Source organism: Apteryx rowi, unplaced genomic scaffold, assembly GCF_003343035.1.
Source record: "Apteryx rowi isolate R43461 unplaced genomic scaffold, aptRow1 scaffold_159, whole genome shotgun sequence".
NCBI lineage: Eukaryota > Metazoa > Chordata > Aves > Apterygiformes > Apterygidae > Apteryx > Apteryx rowi.
In genome coordinates, this window is record NW_020447852.1 from 1,059,201 (window position 1) to 1,069,394 (window position 10,194).

Here is a 10,194-nt window from a genome sequence, read left to right on the forward strand (position 1 = left end):
TTAATTTCCCATTTCTATCAACAAATGACAGGTGGTAATCAAAAAGACTATGCAGTCTGTGCTTACACCTAAAAGAAATGCCATGAGAAATATATTACCTTTAGTTTACAGGCAAGAAGTACAGAGGCAGTCACACCGAGAGTGTGTATTAGTGCTGAGAAAAGAGCCAGTGTTTCTGAGTCAGGAGCATTATATGCCTTAGAAACTCAGCTACAAGACAAAATTTACCACACCTATTTAAGCAACAGAGCCCTGCAGATGGCCCTTACCAGTCAAATTAGGCACGCTCTTTAAGTGCTCTAACTTCACAATGTTGGATTCACCAGGTAATCGATTAGTGCTGGTACAGGATGGACTCATGCCCACGCAGTCAGGATAATATGCAGCTAGAAAGGGAGCTGCCACACTGTCTTTCAGCAAAGGAGGGAGTATGAGCATGGAGTACCACCAATGGTCTGAAACTTCAGCCACTCTCTGGCCAAGCGGAGAAGTGAAGGAAAGAGGGGAGAAGAGAACACGTCAGTACTTGGAAAACGTTGAAAAATGAACCAATTCCCCCCTCCCTCCAAAACTCAGACCAAAAAGCACTAGAAGTACCAATCTCAGAATTGCAAGTCATAAAGACATTTTCTCTCCCTCTTTCCCCTTCCTCAGCCTGACACAGAAAACTGTAGCATTAACCTGCTCCTCAGAAATGRAGCTGAAACTTCACAAACTCCACACCCTTGTGGAAAGCAAACAGACAAGATATGCCATAACAAGAAATCTATGCCTTATGAGGCCCTTGATAAAATGTTTACAGTTGTTTATGCATCCAGAAATCTGAACTTAGAAAAGTCCAAACTAACTGATCAATTTTACTTAGATTCCACTATCCCCATCAAAGACCTTCTAAATCCCTAGCAAACACTAATGATTCAGCCTTGATTTACAAATCAAAAATGCCTTAAGGAAACTAAAACACAAAGCTTCTGCAAGAGTCAACAATAATGCACTTGAACATGTTTCCTGGGATAGAGGTACCTCAGGTACACTTGCCAACACTGGCTTATTGATCAGACAAAATCTGAAATGCAGGGTTACATTATTATAAAAGCATTGCAACACCAAAGTACACCAAGTATAGTTTTGTGTTACGAGGGGGAAGAGAGAGAAAACATGTTTTGATGTTCTTGTACAGTTCCAAAAAGAGATGACTAGCTTTAACTAGGATAGAAGCCACCTGAAAGACCTGGAAATTTGGGGAATGGATTTTTATTTGAAAGTTGGCAATTGAATGCTGTCTTGCCTGCTCAAAACGCAGAATTAGGAGTAAACCTTGAAAGACACCAARAACCCCCTGAAAACTACTTTTCATAGAAAGCGAAAAGAGGAAAAAGAAGAGAAGTAGAAGGCAGCCCTATGCTCTGTTGCAAATAGTGTCTGACGGTTTCCTGAGCAAAATGCATAAATACCGCCATAATTAGCCAAAGGACTAAGAAAAGGAAAGACACATGCCATGCTTTAAGGTTGCTTTTATACTCTAGGACAAATGAGGAGGAACAACCATTACTCACCAAGTCCTCAGGCATAGAACACTGGTCCGAGCCCTCAGTCTGAAAGAAAAGTGAGTTATATCAGTACTATTCTTAAGCAATACAAAAAAAATTAATGAAAAAAATTAAATTTTCTATGCAAACAAAAAATGTATTATTGTTAGCTTCGTGTAGCACAGATGATTATTCTATATTAGTAAAAACAAATAATAAAAGGAGAAATGCATAGTTAAAAACACAGCACACAATAAAGCCAGAACACTCCAACAAATGTTTCTCATTTATTAAACAGTTTCTACTGATCTATCTACTCATCAGACATTAAAATATACATCCTGATCCAAGTAGTGTAGTGGAACACTGAAACAAAAAAACAACAAAAAAAAGGAGTGGAATTCTGTAGAAAAATTCTGGAAAGATTCCACATTTTCCAGAAAGATTTGTCCAGTCTAGACTAAAAATAAATATGAGATTTTTTTTAAGAGTATCTTTATCAAAGAATTTCAAGGTGAAATGTTTACCTTTCCACTTTTCATATGGGCAGCATTTTCATCTCATGTTTCTTACTATATAGATTCTATGGCAGTATAAAAACCCTATGAAATTTCAGGAGTTATCTTCCTGCTAAAGCCAAAAATGTTCATTTTAAGCCCCAAGACAAACTTGCTAAAGATTAATAAAAGCTCATAGAACTTTTCAAATGTTTTCCTCAATAGTGAAGTATGCTGAGCAAAATAAAACATTTTAGTGTAGGTTTATTTTGTACATACTGATATCTTTCAACAGCTTCAAAATTAATGATTTTGCAACTGACTGTGCAGACAAACAGTATTCTGGATACTTCTGTTTTGACATTTTCATTCAGAAACAAAGAGTCCAAACAGCTTGTAGGACTCTAATCATGCAATTCTCCAGGCCATCAGAAATTGCTTTGATACTAAAATATTTAAGAAGCAAAACAAGAAGAAATCAATGTCTGCAAACAAGAAAATCAACTTGCAGTTAGTTTCAATATGAGCAAAGGTCTGCGTTACCTTAGTAGAATTGTTCAGTTTCATACCACATCTGTACGTTTTTGCTATTTGTGGTGTCAGCTGGATTTCCTTTGTCAGCTGACGCCATTTACCACATTCTGGCTTTGTGCACTGCACCTACAAGTTAAAAAAAAAACCATGTTTTTACTTGTTACAGTCTGATCATAGATAAGGTTAATGAAGCATGCTAACCAATAAGAAAGAAGGTAAATGTGAGGAAAGCGTTAAATACAATTGTTAACTTGATTCCCATGTAATCCACATGTCATGAGCAAGACATTTGGTATTTGTAAATCTTGTGCCAATCTCCCATAAGAGAGTAAATTTCACCATAGAACCTAACTCCAAAATTAATTCTATACCCGATTACTACTGTTTTTAATGGGCTTTGCAAGCATTACTTCAAAATGGCGTTGTTCACCACTAGAAGAATACTTCTTGCCATTCCAGTCTTTCCTTTTCTTCTACTCCCTTTACCATGGAAATATAAAATCTATTTTTTGGAAATCTTATGCACTCGCACTTTCCTTTAGGCATGCTCCCTCTTCCCTACCATGTCTTATTCTATCTGAACGCTGCACATCCAAGGTGCTACTTCACTGAGAAACAAGAGAAGGTTGTCCTCTCTTTGGGATTTGGAGAAGATCTCCAGCAACAGAGAAGCTGACCAGAATTATTATCTTGAACCTTTCCTCAGAGCCCTAATACTAGAAAGCCCCTGTGAAAACTCAGCTGACCTGCTATCTGATTACAATATTAGAAACTCTTTCAGAGCAAGAAAGAAGGAAAAGATGGAAAGGATGGAACAGAATAAGGTAATTTAAATACCAAAACAAAACTGTATACTTTCTCAAACTACCACCGCATTGAAATACACCCTAATCCACAAATCACTCTCTGTCTTACCCAGTAAGGAAGCTGTTGATCAGCCATGAAGGCTTTTGGACTGGGCTCACTTTTACCATTACTTGTCCAAATCCTTTTCCAGGCAGTATATTTCTCATAACCATCTTTATGGCTAAGAAGACAGAGAAAAGAGAACAGCAAGCAGTTAGAAAAATGAATGATCTAGTTCATTTTAAGCAACAGCTGTTATTCTAAAATTAAACATTTTATATAAGGACAGAGAAATGAGACTGAAGATGGTCCTATATTTTTCCTAATAAAAAAGGGAGACTGTCATGAATCTTATGATAGCAATAAATAGCATCCTGGCCACTATGTCCTCTTGACAATGAGCACACATTTGAGTATCTAAGGTCCAGGCTGAGTTACACGCRCCGCTGCACACATGAGTACCTAAAATTCTTAATAGAGCTGGACTCAGCTCCCACTCACATGGAAAGCACTTTGGAGCCTAGAGCACTCTGTGAGCCTGACCAGTGTCTTCACAGTCACTGAACTGCAAGAGTTAATCATAAAAAGTTAGTCATCTGCTCACTGACTTGGTTTTTACAAAGATGCAAGGTCTCCTGAATTCCTATTGTAAAGTGAAACTGCTATATGAAAGAAATAGATTTACTTAAACTATTCTTATTAATTAAAATTATATGATATTGCTTTAAAAAAAGAGGAAAGCTTTAGAATAACTGTACAGACAAAACAGCCTGCTTAAAAGCAACTGGTTTTGTTTGTGCTACTATGTATAAGTTGATTGTTAGTCCATACAACACCTGCAGATTTCCCAACAGTATCTAAGCCCCACTTCAAATAAAGCAAGCCAAAAGACAATCCTTTGTGCATGTGCGTGTGTAGACATATTATGTATGACATTTCAACGGTTGTGATGTCTGCCAAATTTTTAACAAGCACTGAAAAGGTGCAGTCTTAATTAGCAAATCTACCTTCGGTAATAGTGGTCAAAACATTCATTGCAGAAGTGTTCCCCACAGGAAAGATGATACCATCTAGACGTATACCCATTTTTAGCACATCTGTAACACAAGAGACATAGAAATAGCATTAGGATACATTTCAAAAGCCTCCCTATTGACAATAGCACCTTCTACAATGTGAAGAAAATGCTAAGGACAGGACAGGGCCTTACGTTATATTCATGATGTCTGCCTCGCACAAGGCACTAGTCATATAAATAACAATTAATGAGAGGATCATTTCAGTTGTCTCAGAGACTTCCTGTTTCCAAACGGAGCAAACGCCAGATACAGAGGAGGCAAAATGCACACAACGTGCAGTTGTGTAGCTCGTCTGGAGTCCCGCAACGGTCAGCCGAGCCCATCTTTAGCACCCTTTAAGCAGGCAGTTCCTGAACGTGAAATGTGCTGCTCTTACAATCCATGCTGTGACACACTAAGCATTTTCCAAATGTACAGGAAGGCAAAGTTTCTCTCCATAGGAACTTACAGTTCCCTTAATTTGCTCCATTTTGTTCCAGTATTAGTGCAGAGTGGGAGAGATCATTTGAAGGAGTCTTTTCCCGTCTCTGACCAATCGATTCATAAATCATTACAACACCTATTCCCCAGGATAACTGACAAAACCATAAATGCAAATCTGAACACAAAACAGATGTTGCCTATTTTTTCACGTGACTGAGTTGGCTGCAATTTTAACCCAATGAGACAAAATCCTGAGTAAATAGTTGCACGTTTATTACCCTCAGAATGAAATACACATTAGCAATGATTATATTCATCAGACAAAGCAATCAGTCCAGCATTCTTCATTCAGAGAAAACTCTCATTAAACTCAATGAAATGTTTCTCTAGAGATAAATGTACGGGTGGTAAAAAGCAGTGACCTAAGCTACTAACTGAAGTRGCTAGCCATGAAAGGACCTCATCTCGAATAAATGTCAAAAGTATGTATTTTGTAAGAAATCAAAATATTAAAACAAGACTTTGGAAAGATGAATATGCAGTGTCCATCGTTTCCTAATTTAAAAAAAAAGTAATATTACTGACGCCAGTTTATCAGGTGCTCATTTACCCATGAGTMTCTTATCAACAGCCAGAACAGCTGCCTTTCCTATGACAATGTCATTAAGGCACTGAACTCCTGATACCAAAGAACGATTCACACATAAAATGATCTAGAGCTTCATTTCATTGTCTTATCATTGCAAAATAATAAAAAAGGGAAAGTTTGTCTCCAGCAACAAGGGAGGGAACAATGCCATATAAATGCAGTCTGCCTACTGCATAACGAGGTCAGACACACTGTTTATTATGGATAGATCTTCCCCCCATCATAAGGCATTCAGTACCTCCAGGTTCAGAATGCAAAAGTACTTGAATAAGGTGCACAAAGTTATGAGCTATTTGAGACAAAATGGTCAGATAAGTATTGTTGTCTTCCAAGACCTAAAATTTCAAGCTCAGAATCTCACCCAGGATTGTAAAGCATTTCAACAAAGGAATGACAAAGAATTTCTGTAGTAAATGATGGTTTCATTTTCCATCTTAATGGCAAGTTTAGCTTCCTCTGATTTCACAAAAATGCTCTCAGTTTTGCAGAAGCAAGGTGTGAGCCAAAAGACAGCATTAATAACCTAAATAAGCTTATTCTAAAGAAATTCTATATCAGAATTAGCAACTTTCACAGAAAAAAGTTACCAGCAAAAGGAATAATTTGTGACATTTTCCTGGCACCTTAAGCCTGCAAGGAGACATTTAGTACCTTTCAGTTCTCCCTGCACATTTAGAAATGAAAGTTTTTTCAGAATGTATTTCAAATTCTAAACCTCAAATGTAAGTTTAGGAAAGCCCATGAAAAATACAGGTGTGCAAATAAAAAGAAGCAAACCTTTCAGCTGCACTGGCAAAGCAAACAGGACATGTTGCAGTGCATCCAGCTTTTTCACACTTCCTATACTTCTTCTCCGATGCTTCATCATCATCATCTGCTGCTTCAGCTGCCTTCTTCTTTACCTAATAAAGAATAGCTGAAATCTGGCCACAAATGCATTTGCTACACTGTGGCTTTCAAACTGTTCTGTAGTTGGTGGCACAGCTTCAAATGATTAAAATGATACAAATCAAACCTTTTCAATACATTGTGAAATAGCTGCAGCATGAAACAACTGTCAAAGTAGGTCAGTTTTTACAAAAAAAAAAAAAAAAAAAGCTGGAAATATCATTTAAAGCTAAAAATGACTTGCCTTAGTCTAACTGATGCTACTAAAGAAATTATAAGCAAAGCTTCTAGTTTAAAGCATGTTTTAAACTACATCACGTGTGAATGAGTCAAGCCTCATGCATTCATTCTCTCTCCTTCAGAAAAACAAAATCTCTTCTTCACATACTTATTGGTACTGATTGGTGGTGGTAAAGGTATGTTGTCTGCCCCTCAAATAAAATATCCATTGTTTGTTTGGGGTTTTTTTGTTTGTTGACTCCAGATACAAAGTTATGTACCAAAACACTCTTCTGGGCCTCAAAGGTACTCTGTATTGCATTGTTTTAGTCCTCAGTCTAGATGAGCAAATGGCCTTTTTTGGCTCTATAGAGATCCGTGATCATATTTGGAATACATCCAGTATCTACAGGTTATACTAAAGATCTGTTTTTTCAAAATATCATTTATAAATAAGATACTTATTCAAAGAAATAACTAACTTTCTCTCTCTTTGCATAACTACTCTACGATCCAAAGACTCCACACTGAAACCCCCCCTTTTTTTTTTTTTTTTTTTTTATAAAAGTTGACAAAAAAATACAAAAGTACAAAACCATGTATTTTTAACTTATTATAAATACCTGTCTTCCAGAACTCCTCAAAGGTAGGTTGTCTGGAGACTGGTCTGAAGAACATGCCTTTTTTTTTGTTCGTACCCTTCCAGTTGACATTGTATTGTTAGCTCTGCAAAAAAAGGTAAGCAGTAGTTTAGGAAAAAAAAAATAATTGGTTGACTTTGCAGAGCTCTTTAATTACCTGGACAGTTCAGCCACTCTCACAATGCCACTTATGTCAGAGTTAGCTAGATAAGGATCTGTTTAGCTTGACTATTAATCTAAGAGAAAAATGAGAATGAGGCATTTACAGGGAGAGGAACAATAATATTATTTTAAACTAAACTCAGAGTTAAGATTAGATCCTTGAGTACATCTTGACCGGCTGTCCCAGATCAGCATACGCTGGATTTCAGTAATCTGATTTGCATTACATGAAGACCTGGACTAGAATTACCATTGGCAAAGAGAATAAGCATCAGCTCATAATGGTAGCTTTGAAATACCACTCTTAGTAACACTCCTCCTCCTAACTACTGATTTATTGGTAGCAGGAGATCTGTGGTGTAAAGCACCTTTCCAAACGATGTACTGAAGAGAGATTTAATACCAGGTGAACAACCAGTTCCAAGACTTGCACCCCCTCTGATGAAAGTACATCGGAATTTAGTATTTAAATGACTGTAGTTGCATTGCAATTATAGGTAATCAAAATATTGCAAACTTATTTATTTAACATACCATAGTAGAAAAGAAAAGTTTTACACCCCAAGACAGCTCTATAGTTCTGACTAAGTTGGTGGAAACAAGGAAAAGACTACAGTTTATCATGGAAGCTGGAAAGCACGGAGTGTGAGAAAGCATGCCACAGAAATATGAAAGCATATTTAAAATACTATTATCAAAGGCACTCTTTTCACAGGGAATAAAATACAAATAAAGAGAGCCTAGAGGAAGAATTAAATCTAAAAGCACTCCCCCACACAGAAAGGAAGTGGAAAGAAAACCCAGCCCTGTACAAGTTCACTGATCTGGGCTTATACTACAGCACTGAATCATGAATGTGATCTTGGCTGTAATAGCAGTCAGTTCTTAATTTCCACATCTGAGACTTTCCAAGTGTCTCTTGCTACCAGGCTGCGTCTTCCTTGTCCAAGCTGACAGCAGCGGACACACCAGCAGGAGCGACTTTGGTGGCTTTGCTAAAGGCGAAGGTAACAGAAAGAGAGAATGATATTTTTACAGAGTTTCAAATGAAGCTGATGTGAATCAAGTAAATGGGAGCATTATTCTCCTCTTCTGGGAGAGGAAGGGAAAAATTGCAACATTATCCACATAAGTGAGAAGAGAAAGGAGCTCAGACAAGCCAATACAAGAATTAACTTCCTTTTTTGTATGCAAAAACAATTATAGCCTAATTGGGGATTGGGGGAAAGTGAATTAAATTGATCTTTATTACCCAAAGTATCCAACATCACTGCGCTATAGATTACCACTGTATGTAGGCAGACAAGTTTGRAGAGAAGAGAAAGGAAAACCAGCCAGTTTCATTTACAGGAGATTTCCTTAAACTACTGCGTAACACTGCAGGAAATGGTGATTTTTTTCCACTGCAGCCTTCCGCCTGGACCAGAGGCACAAGACTATATCTCTTTGTATCATTTTATTTCCTACCACTAGATACTAGGCCCTAAACACTGTTGCCTTTGCAGTCCAAGCCCAGGACTGCACTGCCTTAGCACCGAGCCCGGTACCAACAAGCAGGCGCCCGGGCGACTCCTGGGTGATCACAGCCTGCAGCCACCATGAGCCTGCCAGCCCGAGAGGGTAAAGGACAGCGCAGCTGCCTCATCGCATACAGGGGGTCAGGAGAAGAAAATATGACAGCTAACATTCACTAAAAAGTTTAGTAAAAATATTTCAGATCCAGACAGGCTTTCTGTTTTGAAGGGCAGAGGCCATTCTTATGGAATCACAGACATATTTTTCCTATAAAAAGTATTGGAGGGGAGAGCGAGAGAAAGAGCGAGAGAGAGAGAAAGAGAGATCAATTTATACGTATAACTGTCAGGAGGGCCCTTGTTTCCAGTTGTACGCAACTTTGTCCCCATTTCCCCTCCCCCAAACAAACAGAAAACCAAAACCCACAGCTTTTTTAAACAACAAGCAAACACTGCTTACTTTACTAAGCTTTATATGACTCTGCATCCTATAAATACAATCTTTCTGGCTGAGAAAATAAGCCCTTTAAAAGAAGAGAGAAAGAGAGAGACACACACACACATACATAATACAGTGCGTCACATTCTGTAACATTTCATCCGCTTGTAACGCACGGCCTATATGAGAACACGTTACGGGGTTTACATGTACAGTTGACAGCAAGTTTGTCTTTAAAAAAAAAAACAGAAAGAAAAACACACACACACAGAGGAAACGAGAGGAGCTCGATAAACAAGGGTGCGTGGGATCGAGAAGTGCACACACCTTTAAAACTCACGCTTGAGTAAAAGCAAAAAACACTTGAGTCAGCACAGCCTGACAAACCCCCTCCCCAAAACAGGCAGGCCCGGGGGGGGGGGGGGGAGGCCCTTTCCCTGACCATATTCCCAGTCCCAGCCCACGCCGTGAGAGCCTGCGGCTGGGGGGGGGACGACGGGACGACAGCACGCGTGGGGGTGTCCTGGGGGGTGTCTCGTGGGTTTCGCGTGGGAGCGCTCTGGGGGTGGGGTGTCCTGGGGGGTCTCGCGTGGGGGTGACCCAGGGGGAGGTGTCCCGGAGGGGGGTTCGCGTGTGGGTGCCCCGGGGGCGGGGGGACCTGCTGCCGCGGGCGCCGCCCGGCCTCACCTGGGGCCGGCTGCGTCGGGGGCCGGAGACCACATTCACGCGTGTCCGCGCCGCCTCCTGCTAGAGCTGCAGCGGGGGAGAAGAGGG

General features: G+C 39.4%; 1 protein-coding gene across 5 annotated transcripts in view; it reads right to left on the minus strand.

Moving 5' to 3' along the window:
- Positions 1-10,181, minus strand: part of KDM1B (lysine demethylase 1B) — a 33,528-nt gene extending 23,347 nt beyond the window's left edge. For 3 of the 5 annotated variants that reach the window (XM_026059535.1, XM_026059534.1, XM_026059536.1), the window contains exons 1-8: positions 10,108-10,181; positions 7,288-7,390; positions 6,335-6,459; positions 4,414-4,503; positions 3,476-3,587; positions 2,570-2,686; positions 1,557-1,595; positions 270-474 (exon numbers count right to left, since the gene is read on the minus strand). In XM_026059535.1, coding sequence (XP_025915320.1) covers positions 270-474; positions 1,557-1,595; positions 2,570-2,686; positions 3,476-3,587; positions 4,414-4,503; positions 6,335-6,459; positions 7,288-7,390; positions 10,108-10,142 — 826 coding nt within the window. In that variant the 5' untranslated portion in view covers positions 10,143-10,181. Of the gene's footprint in view, positions 1-269; positions 475-1,556; positions 1,596-2,305; positions 2,452-2,569; positions 2,687-3,475; positions 3,588-3,907; positions 3,972-4,413; positions 4,504-6,334; positions 6,460-7,287; positions 7,391-10,107 lie in introns of those variants that run through there. The other 2 variants (XM_026059537.1, XM_026059538.1) reach the window with 2 other exon arrangements.
- Positions 10,182-10,194: the final 13 nt, after the last annotated feature.